The sequence below is a fragment of the Nicotiana sylvestris genome, chromosome 5 (assembly GCF_000393655.2).
Source record: "Nicotiana sylvestris chromosome 5, ASM39365v2, whole genome shotgun sequence".
Lineage (NCBI taxonomy): Eukaryota > Viridiplantae > Streptophyta > Magnoliopsida > Solanales > Solanaceae > Nicotiana > Nicotiana sylvestris.
The window spans coordinates 144787444-144805351 of record NC_091061.1 but is presented as its reverse complement, the minus strand read 5'-3'; the positions used below and the strand labels follow the sequence as shown (position 1 = coordinate 144805351).

General features: G+C 39.4%; 1 protein-coding gene across 2 annotated transcripts; it reads left to right on the top strand.

Annotated features, from left to right (window-relative positions):
- The first annotated feature begins 880 nt into the window (after positions 1-880).
- Positions 881-16290, top strand: LOC104224912 (uncharacterized). Of its 2 annotated transcripts, none has more exons than XM_009776635.2 (13): positions 881-1596; positions 3275-3353; positions 3473-3529; positions 3988-4043; positions 5207-5435; positions 5751-5837; positions 5939-6013; positions 6099-6182; positions 14219-14283; positions 14403-14592; positions 14714-14802; positions 15227-15341; positions 15935-16290. In XM_009776635.2, the coding sequence occupies exons 1-13, from the start codon at positions 1016-1018 to the stop codon at positions 15974-15976; spliced, it is 1749 nt and encodes a 582-aa protein (XP_009774937.1). In that variant the 5' UTR covers positions 881-1015; the 3' UTR covers positions 15977-16290. The 2 variants fall into 2 exon arrangements, with proteins under 2 accessions (XP_009774937.1, XP_070030789.1); XM_070174688.1 differs by lacking the exon at positions 881-1596 and adding an exon at positions 2121-2218.
- The last annotated feature ends 1618 nt before the right edge of the window (positions 16291-17908 follow it).

Below are 17908 nucleotides of genomic sequence, written 5' to 3'. Positions count from 1 at the left end.
TACGCACAACCTCGTTTTTTGGAACGTCTTCGACCTTCACGTACATCTCCAACATTATGATTACAAGAAATTTCCGACATTCGTCCGGAGTCCTCAGAAAATCACTCAAAGTTTCATCATCGTCGATGTTAAACTCAGAGTAAAAAGCACCCCCTTGCAGAGTGACGGAATACGGATATCTTCCGGTTACTTTAAGTATCACTGAACGTTTCCTCACACTCAGTTTTTTGCATAACAACGATATTAATTTATCGTACTCTATTGTAAGTGGCAATTTAACATGATACTGAGCAGGTAAACTGTAGCCCATGGAGTTATTCTCCATCACAACCTCACCCCCTCCAATATAATGAAACTCTTATTCTACGCTCTTCAGACATAATGAAAAAATGCTGGAGAATTTAAGAACAATAAACGTTTCAACAAGAGGTAACAAAATTTTTGAATGAATTTCTATACAATCCTAACCTCTTTATATAGGAAATGGCTAGCCGGGATTTTTTTATATAGGTATAGCGCCCAAAAAGTTGACACTATACGCTTTTGAATTATTGAAGTCACAAATTATTGGTGGGACCAGGAAAATCTATGTATAGCTCCACCATACCTGGCGTTATACATTAATGATGTATATATAGCGCCATGTATTGTGGCGCTATACCTGGCCATGTCAGCTTTTACAGTATAACACCACAATACCTGACGCTATACCTTAATGGTGCCGTTACTGTTAGTATATGACGCCAGGTATTATGGCGCTATATATAAAAAAGTTATTTTTTTTATCACCTATTTGTGTGTGTGAGTCCAAAAGAACCACATTTTGGTTCCGGACCGGAAAATATCTTCCTTAACAAAGTACACAAGTTTTAATAGTACTACGCTTATTTCCAGATAGGCATCAAAAAACCCTAATCTCAGAAAGTTCGCTAAGGTTTCTGTCAAAACCTAACCAGCACTTCTTCACCGGCGGAACATCGAACATTCGGCCGTCCGGCAGAGAACGTTACCTCAAATGGACTTCGATGAGTACGATTATCTGGAGAAGACTGTAGAAGAGCCCAACGGTGGTCCTTCTACAAAGAGCAAAGACAACAACAACAGCAGCGCCGAGAAGGAGAAAAGCGAGAAAGCCTATCGCCGGAGGGAGAGAGACGGGAGCGAGGAATACGCCGCCCAGGACGACAATAGAGATCGCCGTAGCAGCAAAAGGTCTCGCGGCGACGGCGAAAAGGATAAGGAGAGAGATAAAGATAGAGATAGGGAAAGGGAAAGGTCGTCGAGGCATCGGAGCAGGGAGCGAGAATCGGAGAGAGACAGAGAGAGAAGCTCAAAGGACCGAGACCGAGAACGTGACAGAGAGAAGAGGGAGAAGGAGAAGGAGAAAGAGAGGGAGAAGGAGAAGGAACGAGAGAGGGAGAGGAAGAGTAGAGATCGGGACAGGGAGAGAGATAAGGAACGGGAGAAGGAGAAGGAGAATAGAGAGAGGGAGGGGTCAAGGAGGAGCCGGAGTCGCTCCAGGATTGAACGAGAGCGAGAGAAGGAGCTGTCAAGAGACGTCGAGCGTGAACGTGACTTTGAATCTCGAGACAGCAGGTGACACTAACATTTATCTTATGTTAACTGCATATCAACCTTTTCAGTTTATTACAAAAGGATTAGTGCTTGTTGATAGTAATTATCAGTTCAAGTTGTAGTTTTGGAGAATATTTTCCGATGTACATCAATGTGGCTATCAGCTACCACTATATAGCCGTTAATGTAGTGAAACAGTATTTGCATCTTATCTTCTTAATTTCTCAATTTTACTTTGTAGAATTGCTAGGTGCCACTATTTATCTTTTGTGCTAGTTATTGATGTCTTTTGGTTCCTTTCAACGTCACTAGACACGTCCTTGATAAAAAAATTTAGGCTTGTCTGTTGACTGCTGTTGTGACCTAAAAAATGGAAAAATCAGGTTATGGCTCAGTTTAAGTATGTGTTTGAACACGCTCTGCTGAGTGTTTTTGAGTTCTAGTGGATTCAAACGGAAGAGACTTTTTGAAATAGTCTAAATGCGTAAAAGAGTGTGAGTTTATCCATATAGGATGTAATATTCTGACTTGGGTTGAAATCGTAGATGGATTTTTTGCACATCTTAATGGGCTAACAATGCGGAAACCCTTCAAGGCTTGATTGAAGAAGTGGCTTATTCCCACATGTATTGAGTATGATAAGGTCTGTTAAGTTCCTTTTTGGCCTTTGAGATTATCACTCACTTTTGAATCCTTCCAATGTTTTTGCATTGATGGATTTAAGGTTACTTTTCTTACATCTGTGAGATGTTGACAAATGATGTATTGGATTTCTAGGTTGGCAATGCATATGGTGTGAGGCTGTATCAGTTTTCAACCTTTTCTTCTGTATCGAGACGAAAATGCATTAACTCTTTATGTGATTGTTTTTGTGAAAGCAGGGAAAAGTCTCAAAATTTTGGTGATGGACCGCGAATAATGTCACAACACCTACTGCATTCATATTCTTAACTTGAAGTTTATACTTGGAGATGCTTCAAAAGTTCAAATTATCTTCTAGAATATGCTCCTTTTGTACTTGTTTTCTTTTTAAATGAGAATGATGTGTGTCACTGGAGGTTGGAATTCTAGTTGCATCTCTTTAGATATAAAGATAAAACACGTTTTGGGTCCTGGAGCATTTATAGGGAGAGGCAATGTTATATTCAGATAAACAAGTAGACAAATGAAGTTAGCATTTTCAACTAGCCTTTCCAAAAACTTTTAGAAGCTTTCTAACTTTTATCTGCATTTTTCTTGAAAGGGCTTCCCTTGATGATCTTTCCTGCTGCAGGAGCTACTCTATCTAATCAATAAAGATGAAACATTTTGCACAATGAGGGAGATTTTAGAGGATGATGATTCATCATGTCCTAATATAATTTGTAGCATGTTCATGTATTTATGCAAGTTCGGTTAAACTTGGTTTATAGTAGTTGATTGTGTTCAAATGTAGCAGGTGCAATAATGTAAATGAAAATCCTCTCCCTTCTACATGTAACTTAAAATTTATAAACAGAGCCTCATACTTTTCTTTACTATCCTTGAAATTAATGCGATATAAAGGTTGGTTTACTTCAATATGTTCTGTGGATTGTGAAATAGGGAAAGCGAGGGTCTGCACTAACTCTCTAGCCGGTTAACGAGGTCATATTTAGATACTTTTTTGCTATGATCTGTGCCATACATATTCTCATTATGGTCTGAGTCATTTATACAGGAGATTCAAGGAGAAGAAAGAAAAAATTGAACCAGAAGCTGATCCAGAAAGGGACCAGAGAACTGTTTTTGCTTACCAGGTAGGTTTCGATGTCTTTGTTTCTGCCTTGTTCATCTCCATACCTGAGCATTTCGCATTAGGTGATTTAGCTGATCAATAGGTTCATTCGCTGATTTATTTGGTCTGAACTTTTTATAGATGCCCTTGAAGGCAACTGAAAGGGATGTGTATGAGTTCTTCTCACAAGCAGGAAAGGTTAGTTAATTTGGCCCGCCTTTTGCTTCACGGTACATAAACTCTGCTGCTGGACAACTTGTGGTTTTATTATCAATGTGTGCTGGTTTACATTTGTCTTAAAATTCCATTTTCTTGTGGTCCTCTAGAATTGATATGATACTTCATGTTTAGGAGCAAAAAATTGATTTGTGTTGTTCGCTTGACCCTACTTCCGTATACTATTAGTGCATGCTGTATGCTTCTGCTTGCTGTTGCAGTAACTGCTTCTCTGCCTTCTGTATCAGGTAGCTTAATTACTTTCTCATGTCTCAAGATTCTATACTTGATTGGATGCACAATGTAGTCTGATCAGGTTATAACTGATGATTTTATGCATGACCTATTGCAGGTTTTGTGGTGTTTATAGTATGAGTACCAAAAGGGCCTCTGAATTCAATTTATCTTATTTCTTTTGACATTCATTTCTACATTTCTAGGTGAGGGATGTGCGGTTAATCATGGACCGGAATTCAAGGCGATCTAAAGGAGTTGGGTATGTCTTTAATCAAATTCTACACCCTGCAAATTTTGCGTTTTATTTCTTTTCTCTTTTCTTTCTTAAGTAAATATGCATCTTGCTTCGCATAGTACTCCTAAAGTCTCAAGGATTACGATAGTGCCACTTTCATTTTGAATGTTAACCATGTGATGTAGCATTGGGGCTGTATTCTTGATTTATCTACCATGGTGGTTAATAAAGTTGCTGCTCTGCAGCCAGACTGTATTCTTGATTTGTTCCTTTGACTTCTGTGTGGTCTATGTTACTCTCAGATGGTAGAAAAACTGTGTTTCTCATATAGGTTTTTGCTTTTTTTTTTTTTTTTTTTGTTTTTAAAGATTTTCCTTTTGGTTTGTTCTATGAATTTCTGATGGCTAACACATTGCCAGTCCCAAGTCCGGTAAGAGAGGAAGGTTGTTGATTTGGAATAAAATAAGTCCAAGCATAGCGAAATGGAAAATGGGGATTTATGCCGATTCAAGTTGGGGATTGAGCCGTTGTTGTTAATATGCATTTCTGACTTCCCTTAAAATCATTATAGTGGCGGAGTAAAGGTTATTTGAATTGTATTTGTAAAAGGAAAAGGGTTATCTAGAGTGTCAAGTACTGTGAATTTTAGTTGAGTTGAATCTCAAAATTGCATCATTTGAAGTTTAGTTATGAGATATGGTCTTCAAATAATATACCAATTGTAAACGTAGTTTTATATTAAAAATAATAATATACCAACTATAAACATAGTAAAATGTCAATCAGTACAAATTGTCCTGAGAGCATTTTTTTTTTTTTTTTTGAATATGAAATGTTAAACCATATGCTTGCAAATGCATATACTTGAGTGCTACTGGTATGTGCCTGTGGGACCCACCCGTATGTGTTTTTACCCCTGCTGAATCTGAGAGGTTTCTTGAGCCCTCCGTACCTTTTTTCCTGTTTTGAATTCCAGACATGGTTTTATTCTTATTGACATTGGTTATATATTGTTGTTCTATGGCCTAGTACTACCATTGCTAGGGCTGTCATGTCCTTTCCCTGGATGTCTTCTGTCACCAACCAGTAGATTTCTTTATGCTTCTCAGCTTTGCCACGATGTGGTCTAAATACCTGGTCTATGCTGTTATTTCAGTTGTGTTAATAACTTATTGATATCTGTGCAGGTACATTGAGTTTTATGATGCAATGTCTGTGCCAATGGCTATTGCTTTATCCGGTCGCTTGCTTTTTGGCCAACCAGTCATGGTAAAACCTTCTGAAGCTGAAAAAAACCTTGTTCAGTCAACTGCGTCTGGTGGTGGATCAGGGTTGGCAGGGCCAAATGCTGCCTCAGAGAGAAAACTTTATGTGGGAAATCTCCATTTCAACATGACAGAGTTACAGCTTAGACAGGTAACAAGATTGACGTCTTTATCTGCGTACAGTAACAAAAGCACTAGGATAGACCCTTGTTATATGCAATGCATAATGGTGGAGGCTTAAATGTGCATATTCTGTGATGTTGATCTACCTTAACTTGTAGAATAACTGCCAGACATCTTAGGGCTCTTTGCTTCTTATAAATGATAAATTAATTATCCGGTACAGACACCGATGTATGCGTTACTTTTTTTTTAGTTGGGTATGCGTTACTTTGTTTTTTTTTAACATGGCTATGCGTTTTTTATTCTGTTTCTGATTGCATTCCATTATGTCTTGTGTGTTCAGATTTTTGAAGCTTTTGGGCCAGTGGAGCTTGTGCAATTACCTACAGATCCTGAAACAGGGCATTGTAAGGGTTTTGGATTTGTCCAAGTAAGTATTTAGCAGAACTGCACTGTTTCTCTTCAATATATTTTTCGTTTATTTTATTTCTTTTAATAACGCCTTTATGTTTCAACTTGGGTTCATCTTAGTTTGCTCAACTCGAACATGCAAAGGCAGCTCAAAGCTTGAATGGCAAGCTTGAAATTGCGGGTCGCACCATCAAGGTATGTCTCTGTAGACCTTGCTTCTTTAAATACTGTTGGATGGAAGTATTACTGAGCCTTGACTAGCCTTTTTGGTTCAATGCAGGTTTCATCCGTTACTGAACATGTCGGAGTACAAGATGCTGGAGCTAAAACTGCAGATTTTGATGATGATGAAGGAGGTGGCTTGGTGAGTTTGCTCTTAAATCATTATATTGGAGGACTTTGCATGCCATTTTTCCCCTTAAGTAGGTTAGATACTTCGGAAATTATGAGTATGATAGTGGTGGTAAAAGGTCGATCCATGTGTTCTCATTTGATAGGCTATCTGTTAGACATAACCAGAGAAAAGTGATGTTCTAGTTTACTGGATTATCATTACAGCTTCTAGTCTCTCTCTCTCTCGGCCGATTCATGTGTTCTCATTTGACAGGAGCTTTCTGTTAGACATAACCGGTGAAAAGTGATGTGCTAGTTTACTGCATTATCATTATAGCTTCTAGTCTCTTTCTCTCTCTCTTCCTACTTTTTTGTTTATTTTTTTGGGGGGGGGGGGAGCTGGCGCCTGGCAGTTGTACAAGTCATAGCCCTGGCAGGTTTTAAAAGGACTAGCCACTCCTATGTTGTTGAATTTTTTTTATTTCTTGGATTGTTTTCAGTGGAAATTTAAAATCAAACCAAAGTAAACTGACATAGTATCCGACACTCTTTTGACTCGGTTTGGTTTTCAATTAAAAAACAGACAACATTTGGTTTGGTTAAGTATTCAAGGAAAGAGCATAACCAAACCGAGTATTATAAATATATTATTTATTAAATTTTTATGGTGATAAATATTTGTTTTATAAATCTACTTATATTTAACTAAAAAAGTTATATAGACATACTCATGGTGTTTTTTAGAGTTCTCATATGCTTCTATATATTATAGTTATTTAAGAATGATTTATTTACTATTTTAACTTCTAATCATTAAGATTAGATAAATTTGGAAACATTTATGGATGCAAGGTTGTTGTTTGATCTACGAAAGTGAATAATTGTCATATCTCATGGTGTAGTTTCTCACATCTAGATGCTTTAATACATAATAGGTTAATCCATTTGTTCGATTCTTGCTAAGCATATACCGACGTATTAGAAATTATGTCTTTAGCTCTAGTAGCAATGAAATGAATTTGTAATTCATGTGAAAATAAACAGAAAAGCCTAACAAAATCGAAAAAGCGACTATTTGTTTTGGTTTAGTTCTATAGTTAACAAACTGACGTAGTTGGTTTGGTTTCCGTTTAGATGAAAACCAAACTGGAACTGAACCATGAACATACCCTACTGTGCATAACACTGAAGGTCAATGTTAAAAGAAAAGATTATAACATGGAGCCATTATCAAGACCCTTACACGCGCGGCCAAGCTCTGGCGAGCCCTCCACCATGCGCCGGCGCGTGAGCCAATTTCAGGCCAGATATCAACTTTTTTCTTTTGGACAACCTCTTCGTCCCCTTGTTCCGACCCCACCCATCCATGAAGTTTTAGATTCCGACCACTTTTACTTTTTTCCGGCGTACGGGAAGCATTTTTCCGGCCAGTTTTCAATCACTTTTCAGTCAGTTGCCAAAAAAACTTCTTTCTCCTTAAGATTGCAGAATATCTTTCCGTTCAATATCAGAAAATTCCTCCCCTTCGTTCTGTTTTTCACCCGCTCTAACTGCTGATTTTTCTAACCTTTGAGGTTTTTCCGGACAGATCTCACCACTTCTTTTTTTGGGACAGCAACATCTAGAATATGATGGATTCTACAGAGAGAAACTCCTACTTCTCTCTAGAAAACTAGAAAACATGAGTTTCATCAAAGCTGCCTCTTGGCCAGCCCTAGAGCTTGGGGGAAGATGCCATCGAAAGCTTGACGTAGGGCAGGAGCTGCACTTCTCGCTATTTGAGGAGCACTCTCAGGCGCATGGGCTTCTTGAAATCTTGTCTGATTGGGTCTTTCTCCAAATAGGTTGGTTCTCCAGAGGCTGTTAGGAACTGAGCAGCAGGGGCATGGAGTGTCAAGGACGGGCTGAAAATATCGCAACTGGGGGACACAATATCTCTTTCGTTTTGTCGACGAGTCTCAAGCCTCAGAAATTCTTGTAAGAGGAAATAGGTGGTTTAGTGGGAACTTCTTAAAGCTAGACAGATGGGTGGAGCACGATGGGTGTCTAGACCCTTGTTTCACCGGCGAATCATTGGTGGTCAACATGGTGGGTCTCCCGGTGCATCTTTGGTGTCTTGACTTATTCAAGAAGATTGGGAAAATCTGTGGGGTTTTATTGATGTCGCTTGCAGCTTACACGATCTCTCGCGAGTGAGGATTGTGGTGAGGAAAGGGGGCAAAATCCCTGTCTCCACTGTGGTGGAAGATGGCTACTTGAGTTATAGGGTTTGGTTGAGCCCTGAATTTTGCCCTATCTTTATGCCTGAGATAGTGGCGGAAGAAAAGGGAAGGTCAAATAGAAGGGAGGGGAAAGGAAATCAGTCTCTGAGGAGAGGGGAGTGCTCACCCGATTAGTGAACTAAGCCGGAATCAGACGTTAGATTGAGAAAAGACGGGTGGTATGATTTTAGGAGAAGACAAAATTTCAACAGGAGGGAAAGACGTTAATGGGTAAGTGATGCGGGCTGGAAAGGTAGAATGGGCCGGTCATCTTCCAGTTATCCTAGGGCTAGGCAAGTTTTCAGCAAGTATAGGCCTGAGCCTCCTCACATGGGCCCAACAGCTTTTCCCAATTCTATTAGAATTGCTCCTAAGGGCCCAGATTATTTCAAGCTGCGTCTGTTAAGGCTCCTAAGCATATGGGAACAGTCGTTCTTCCTTCTTCTGCCAATGGTGCTACACACAGTGGCATTTCTGCATCGAGCTCTAGTGACTTTCGCCCTTCGATGGATGCCGCTTCAGGGGCGGCACCGGCTATAGATGGTGTTGTTATTCCACGGCCTCCCGCCTCTGATGGACCCAGCTCCATCGCCCCCTCATCTGCTCCTGGGCTTAGTTGTGTTGAGGCTACACTTCAAGCTTCTTCTTTTTCTGGGAAGATTGTTGAGCATGCCCCATCTGATGTTAGTGCCGGACCAGTATTTCCAGTTAAGATGCCGCCAAGGGCTCCATGCTCTCCTCCTTCCTGCTACAGGTGTGTGCATTCGATTTATCGATTCGATTTTGACCCTTATCGATAATTACTTATCGATTATCGATTTGTACATATGCTTATCGTTATCGTTTCAATAAGGTTTCGATTTTTTCGATTTCGATTTATCGATTTTTGGGACTTATCGATTCGGTTATCGATTACACCAATAAGAAAATTTGCGGGATTCCATGGAAAGTATATCGCTATAAACACGCCTAACTAATATGGACAAAAAGAAGCTAAAATAAGATGAACACCATTTATAACATAAAAATTGTGTCAACAAACACATGCAACGAAACTAAAGTAAGGGATCAAATGTATGCCACCGACACTCCAACGGTATAAAAAATAAAAATACATCATCACGGCTAATTCTATTTTCCATTAATTTGAACTTCATTCCCTTGAGCTTTAAATATGATCATTCCTTAAATGTGGTAGATGAAATAATAGGGTTAGGGACTTAGGGTAAAGGAAAGGGTATTATAGAATAAGGGTAATTTTTTTTAGTATATCTATCGGTTATCGATAAACCGAAGAGCACAAAATCGAAATCGAAATCGATAACTCGATAAGAAAAATTTCGAAATCGAAATCGATAAATCGATAAATCGATAAATCGATATCGATAAACCGATAACAAATAATTGATTTGATTTGTCGATAAATCGATTCGAATGCACACCCCTACCTGTTACCCTATTGGTGTTTCTGGTCATTCCTGTAGCAGCGGGGTGCTATTTCAGAGATTGATACCCCTCAAGGAAATGACGAGATCCTTTCGGCACCTAAAGTTCCTATTGCTAGCAATGCTATGGTCTTGTATTCCTCTTGTAGGGGCAACGAAAGGGTACATATAGAAGATGCCTGTCCAATCTCGTCATGGATTGGAGGAGGGGATATGTCTTTCTGGATGGAGGATAAACTATTAAACTTTGGGAAGTTTCTAGGTGTTTCTTTTGAAGGGAAGGAAGATAGGGTGTCATAACTGTTGAGGGAGATTGGGCAACAATCTTGTTATGATGGTGCAAGGAGGGAGTTGGGTCAATGTGTTGGCCAAAATAATTTAGGGGATGTGGTGTACCATAGAAGGGGCCGGGTGTGTGACAGGGAGGAAGGGAGCTCGGTTAGACGGGGTGGGGAGAAGGGGGATATTGTTTCTTATGGAAGTTAAGATTCTTTCATGGAATGGGAGAGAGATGAATGACCCAAACAAAAGGGCCATCATCAAAGTGGGAGTTAGAGAGTGGAGTGCTAACCTAGTTTGCTTTCAGGAGACAAAAATGGAAGTTTTGTCGGATGTGATTGTGAGGAATGTCTGGGGAGGAGGTAGGGTAAAATATGACTGGGTTCCAGCAGCGGGAAGTGCCGGGGGCATTCTTCTAATGTGGGATGATAGAAGCTTGGAGGTAAAGGAGATTAAGAAGGGAGTTTTTTCTTTAGCAGTTCTTATCAAAGATAGAGTGAGTGGGGTGGAGTGGGGATTTGGGGGAGCGTACGGACCTGTAGGAGAAGGGTCCAAGGTGTTTTTTTGGGAGGAACTGGCCAATATGATGGGGGAATGGGACATTCCATGGGTTCTTGGGGGGGGGGACTTTAACACTATTAGATTCCCGGAGGAGAGATTAGGGTGTAGTATGATTTCGAGGGCCATGGAGGAGTTTTCTGACATCATCAATGATCACTTTCTCATTGATCTTCCTCTGTCAGGGGGCGGAGGATTCCAACTCAAGGTCAGACTTGTTAGATTTCTGATATCGCCCTCCTGGGATGAGCTGATGCCAGCCGAATGTGTTGCAGATTCCTTTACCTAGGCTGACTTTGGATCATTTGCCTATCTTGCTAGATGGATGCAAAGGGAGGGGGTGCGTGCTCCCTTCCGATTCGAGAACATGTGGTTGAAGGTGCTAGGATTTGGTGACAAGGTGAAAGAATGGTGGACAAGCTACGGGGTATCAGGGACACCTTCATTCCGTCTTTCGAAGAAACTCAAATTGCTCAAGGGAGATATTATTAGGTGGAATAAAGAGTTTTTTTGGGAGGATAGAGATTAAAATGAGGGAGCTTATGCATGAATTGGGGGATCTAGAGAGAGGGGAAGGGGTGGGGGAGTTAGATGAATCTGAGAAAGAGAGATTGGGGGAGGTTAAGAGGGAAATAGTCGAGTTGGCAATAGCTCAGGAGACTAGTTGGCGCAAAAATCGAGGGCGCTATGGTTAAAGGAAGGGGATTCGAATACCAAATTTTTCCAAAGGGTGGCGGTTGCAAATCAAAGGAGAAACTTCATAGAGTCCTTAGTTGTGGATGAGGTGAGGATTGAGGGAGAGGAGGTAAAATGGGCGATAGTGGGGTTTTATGAGAACTTATACAAAGAGGAAGTTAGTTGGAGGCCGACTTTGGGGGGAATAGAGTTCAACCACATAGGGGAGGGAGACAGTGAGTGGCTAGAAAGGGCTTTCGAGGAGGAGGAGGTGCACGAGGCTGTGTCGAGTTGTGCTGGTGATAAGGCCCCCGGCCCTGATGGTTTCTCCTTGGCCTTCTTCCAGCTCTGTTGGGATACCATCAAGGGGAGTTGATGGAAGCCATTGAATACTTCCATGTGAATGGTGTTTTCGAGAGAAGTATCAATGCTTCTTTTATTACTATTGTGCCTAAGAAAGAAGGTGCATCTTGTATCAGTGACCTATTAGTCTCGTGGGGAGCATTTACTAGATTATTTCTAAAGTGCTTTCCAATAGACTCAAAAAGGTTCTTGACGTGTCTGTTTCGTCCTCTAAGAATGCGTTTGTGGAAGGTAGGCAGATCCTGGATGCCGCTTTGGTGGCAAATGATCTCGTAGACTCCAGAAGGAAAAATAGAGATCTTGGCTTACTATGCAAGTTGGACCTTAAGAAGGCTTTCGACCATGTCAATTGGGAGTTCCTGGATTTCATTATGATGCGGATGGGGTTTGGGGCAAGATGGAAGGGATGGATCAAGTTCTGCATTTCCTCAGTCAGATTCTCTGTCCTGGTTAATGGTAGCCCGTGTGGTTTCTTTGGCAGCTCCAGGGGTCTCTGGCAAGGAGACCCCCTCCCTATCCCCCATGCTATTCATTCTAGTGATGGATGCTTGGAGTAAAATGATGGATCGTGCGGCGGGCGGAAGCTTCTTGAGAGGATTCTCAACTCCGATCGAGATGCCCATTGCCCGAAGAGTCTCTCATTTGCTTTTTTCGGATGACACCCAGGTTTTCTGTGATGCCGATATGGATTAGTTGATCTACCTGAAGCAGGTCCTGCAGTGGTTTCAGATAGTATCAGGTCTCAAAATCAACCTCGGCAAGTGTGAGATTTTCCCTGTGGGTGAGGTTGCTAACATTGATGCTTTGTCTTATGTTCTCAGATGTAAGGTGGGCTCCCTTCCCACGGGTCTCCCATTGGGCGCTTCGCATAAGGATACTACGGTTTAGAATTCAGTGCTTTTTTGCATGGCTAGCGGCGAGGGGAGTGATTTTGACTGCTGAGAATCTGCGAAAGAAGGGAATTACACTTGTTAGTTGGTGCTATATGTGTAAAAGCTCAGGGGAAGAAGTTGATTATCTTTTGTTGCATTGCCCCGTGTCCTCGGCTTTGTGGAGGGCAATCCGGAACATTTTTGGTGTTCAATAGGTGATGCCAAGCACTGTAAAGGAAATGCTATATAGCTGAGCCGGTTTCTGTAAAAGAAGAAAGCAAAAGGCGTGGAATTTCGCCCCGTTAGCTCTCATGTGGATAGTTTGGGGGAGAAATAGGAGAGCTTTTGAGGGGATTGAGTCTCCTTTTTCACATCTTAAGAATAGTCTTTTATCTTTGATCGCTTTTTGGTGCACTCATATAGCCCCTATTTGTATAGAAGATTGGGCGTCTTTTTGTAGAGAATCATGTTTTGATGTAAATTCTCTACTTTTTGGTATACTTCTTGTATACGGGAGTTTCTCTCCCTTTTGATTAATACAATTTACCTTATCAAAAAAAAGGCTAGGACGTTGTGCTTTGACTTATTTTATTCATCTGGTTTATGTTGTTTTCGATGAGTGATATCATATTCTCCTAGGAAAATTCTTTTTTATGTGTTGGAATATTGTAAAGCAGAATTCTGTGCGTGTTGTTTCTTGTTTTTTTACATACTCTAAGAAACAATATATTAGCTGTTCCTGAAAATTTTTAGTTTTTAAAGAAACTATTCTTGCTGAACTATTTACAGGACGCTCTTTTCATTTTGGGATGTTGGAAAATGTTTGACTTTGGCATTGGCATTCTAGAGAGTTCATTTTTTTTTTACTATTTGAATTTTAAACGATGTGATGTTTGCAATACCAAACAGACTTTTGATCGTCATTTTTATGTTCTTACGCTACCTCTAGTGTAATACGCACGACTCAAATTAATATCTTATACTATCTAGTCAAATGTTATCATATAAAATTACAATAGAGGAAGTGCTATGTGATACAGTTTTTGTGACCAGAAGCTTGTGTTGAACTTGTGCAAAAGCTGAACGAGTTTATGATATGGGATCATTCTTCATTCTTTCTAATACCGCTGTGTAAAAAAAATTAGGTTACCTAAGTGCACACTCGGCGAATACTCCCTTTCAGCTAGTTGATGCATAGTTTTCCCATTTTTGACTAAACCACCCTCAAAGCAGCTCAGTAGCAGTGATCTGATTTGATCCATCCTAGGAAGTAGAAGTATTAGAAAGCTGAACTTGTATTTCTTTAGGCTAATCCATTCTGAAGCTTCTCAGGAAGCAATAGGCTCATTTTGTAAATAATATGATAACTAATGTGAAGTTTTCCTTTCTTCCTTCTTTCTCTTTAAATTGACGAAAATTTATATTTTATTTTTTCTTTTTCTTTTTGGCAACTCTGAATATGAATGCAAATTAGAAATCTGATGAATTCATTCTCTCTGATATTATATAGACAGAGAAGGGAAAGAACTGTCAGAAGAAAACTTTAGGCTGCTAATTGTTGCCAGCTCTATTATTAAATGCATACTCATATGAATCATTTTGTCTATATTCCAGGCCTTAAATGCTCAGTCAAGGGCCATGCTTATGGCAAAGTTGGACCGCAGCGGTGTTGCTTCAAGGTTTGGCCAGATTTTTTTTCCTGCTCTCTGGGGAGTTCTTGTCTTTTTCCGGGGGGGGGGATATTTTGTCGTAGCCATGTTTCATGTCCCAAACTTAATGCTCAACTTTTCCTCTACAGTGTTGCAGGTACACTTGGAGTTCCTGCACTTAATGGAGCAGCTCCAGCTCAGATGAGCATGCCCATAGGCGGGGCAACAGCTTTTCCGAATATGCTCCCAACGCAAGTCATTGCTGCCATGGCTCCTGAACCCATTGGAATTCCCAGCGAGTGTTTGCTATTAAAAAATATGTTTGATCCTGCAACCGAGGTTCATATCCCCGTGGAATTTCATATTTAACAGTACATTTTTGACCATCAAGGCTAGGGAGGTGCATATCTTATTCTCTATATTTTTTCAATAATATTAATCTTTCAACTATGTGCTGCAGACGGATCCAGAATTTGATTTGGATATTAAAGATGATGTAAAGGAGGAGTGTTCCAAGTATGGCAGGGTCAAGCACATCCATGTGGACAAGTATGTGGTTAATTTATTTGGTGTCAAATTTTGAGCTCTTTTGACTTATAAAATGCATTGATTCCTTTGCCTGGCATATCCTTTAGTTTGGTTTGTGAGAACTTCTGGGTAGGTTTTTCCTTTTGCTCTTCTTGGCAGCACAGAGATGCTGTCCCAGTTGCTTTTGGTTTTAAAAAGAAAAAGGAAAAGACCAAAGTCGCTTTTGGCAGTCAAGCTAAACAATGCCATGTTCTGGTCCCTCTGATAAGGCTTCAAATTTGATTGTCAAATGACCTATTGATTTACAAGTGGCTGGTGCTTCATTCCTGTTAGACAAATCTCTCTCAAATACCATCCTCTAATAAGCGGCTATTCCAATTGGCTGCTTGCTACTAAATTAATGATATTTTCTTCAGCTGTTGATTCTTGAAGTATCTTTTGGCAGGAATAGCTCTGGTTACGTATACTTGCGGTTTGATAGCGTCGAAGGTGCATCTCGTGCTCAACAAGCTATGCACAAGAGATGGTTTGCTGGCAGATCGATTTCAGCCATCTTCTTGGTAAATGTCCGAGTTCTCCAGGCATTTTCGTGTCCTTATCTCTTTCTTCCAATGCATAGAAATGTGTTTTTTTTTGTGGGTTGGGGTGGGTGGGTGTCAGTTGTGGTTGCTGAACGTTAATTTCTACCCTATGAGTCTATTTCTTAAGGTGTTGACTTGTTCCTATTCTGTTTTCTTGTTGTGTAGGTTGATATTTCTCTTTTATTTGTGGCTTTTTGATGTCTGGGAAGATATTTTCTATTTAATATGACTTTCTGTAAAGATATTCCATGAGAAGTAATGGTAGGTAGCTGTGAAGTGGAGTGTGAGTTCAGACAAATAAAAGATTCCCCAATAAGGACTCACAGCACGGTGATAATTACTAGACCTCACATTCTCCTACCCAACTCATCAAACTTTGGGCAGCTTGCGAACTTCCGGAATAATTTTGACAGCATAAGCACTTTGTTCTCACTTCCCTGAAGCATGAATATGCTCAACTGTTTTATGAAGTTTTGACAGTTTTTGCCTAGCTCTTGTTTCAGTTGTGGCTGAGCTTTTCCTTACATGAAACACAGTTTGATTTTCTGAATATATTTTTCCTGTTCTTGCAGCAACCTTATGAATATGATGCGAAGTTCAAAGGTACAGGCTGAAAGGTTTCAGACGGGGGGCTATCTATGATGTCTGAAGACTGCTGATTTGTTTATTAGTAATTGCAAAAACTGCAGCCTGATTTTGTATTTAAGTTCAGATCTTAGTGATACCAAAAACTCCTAAAAGGTACTGTATAAGCCGACAGATGAGGTTATAGATGTTATTGGGGGAAGGTTCTGTAATTTTAACAGAGTATTCTCATTTTAGTCAACCATGATACTTGGGGCCGTCTTGTTTTCAATTAATGGAGGTCTGAATCAGAGCTCAACTCATTGTGTGCACTTGTTTTCTTTATAAAGTTACTTGGTCTTAATAGGTTTGGTTCATTCATATCTTTTACATATCTTAATGTTTGTTAATTTATAAAATGTTTAGAATGTTACTTAAAGATTAATCCTAAAAGGCAAGAAGGCCTGATTGCCTCCTAATCTTGCACCGATTTTAAGGCTGGCCGCCAAACTTAGATTTGCCTTTTTAACATCTCAACGTAACGCCTTTACGTCTCTATATCTATTTTCATAACCTGCTTCTCGTGTTTTTCAATCCATCTAACTTTTCCAGTTGTGCTACTTTTTCTATTTCAAATCATGTTGGTTATGACTTATGAGCATGTGGTTACCTCACCTGTCAGAAAATACGAAGAGTAAAGAAAAAAAGTATTGATAAGGGTTTTTACTAATGAAGATTCACGTATGTTACTTGATAATTGAATTAAAGAGTAGTAATTACTTTTCACTTGTGCAACTTACGACTTATTCCCTAAACCCTGTTTGCAATTTGATTTGTTGAACTGATCTGATGTAAAAGTATAGCTATGGAATGACGAGGTTGGAAAACATGAAAAATTAAGGATTTACTTTCGTCAAGGAAAAAAAAAGATCAAACACATAATTGTCGTATGAGATGTATCTTTTTCTTTTTCTTGACTGAACAACTTATTTTCTACTTTATTCCAAAAGAAAGAAAAAAAAACCCATATGCTCCGCAACAAATAATAAACAATTGAAGTTTCGACGTTTTCCTTTAAACCAATTCAAAGTAAAATTTAAACACTTAATTTAATATACAGAGTGTTTAACCTATAACAATATGCAATTCATGGCCACATACACTTAGAGATATAAACTTAAAAGTAGACAAACGATTTAAGAAAACGAATGCAATTGAATTGGATTAGAGTTGCAACCTACTTGTAAAAATAGGTAAGTTTGTTCCCTTTACATATGCTGGAGCTAGAGAATGCACGCCTTGACTTGCATGGTTTAATATTCAACAACAACAATAATAATGGCTCGTCTTAAATAAGTTGGAGTCGCTTATATCAATTCTCATATTTGTATAACAATGATTTATTATGGATTGATTAATTTTACGTTGGCTGCCATCACTTATGACAATGCTTCTCGTTTATCTGGACTTGGAACCAATAGTGCTAGCTCAGACTAGCGATTAAAAGACTACACAATTCTATCTTGCACCACTTAGGTGTAAATCTTCAAGGATATAAACTATAATTCAAACAGTGACGTCACAATTTTAACTCTCAGTGACCCAATTGAATCTTTTCGAATTCCTTATTAATTAAGTATATAACAACACGAATCCATCCTCGATTTTATTAACCATGTTAAGGGAATAAAGAATACAAGGGGTAGTCCATAGTCAAACATCAACAACAATAACAATAAAATCAGGGGAATCCCATGAGTTCACCCTTATTACTCTTTAATATATATCACACTTATTCCTCCTATTGCAGCGTGTAACCCGATTCCACCACACAATCACATTTCAGCCTTAGATAATTTAAAAACCATTTTGATAATTTTGATAATTTTAAAACCATTTTGATACCCTGCATATAATTAAGTAATTAACTAATATGCCAAAGGTCCTTTTTTTTTTGTTTTGGTTTTGTTTCTTCAAATTTC

Coding starts and splice junctions, on each gene's coding strand:
- LOC104224912 (XM_009776635.2), top strand. CDS start 1,016: ATGGACTTCGATGAGTACGATTATCTGGAGAAGACTGTAGAAGAGCCC. Junction 3,530..3,987: donor TCTTCTCACAAGCAGGAAAG/GTTAGTTAATTT, acceptor CTACATTTCTAG/GTGAGGGATGTGCGGTTAAT. Junction 5,436..5,750: donor CAGAGTTACAGCTTAGACAG/GTAACAAGATTG, acceptor TTGTGTGTTCAG/ATTTTTGAAGCTTTTGGGCC.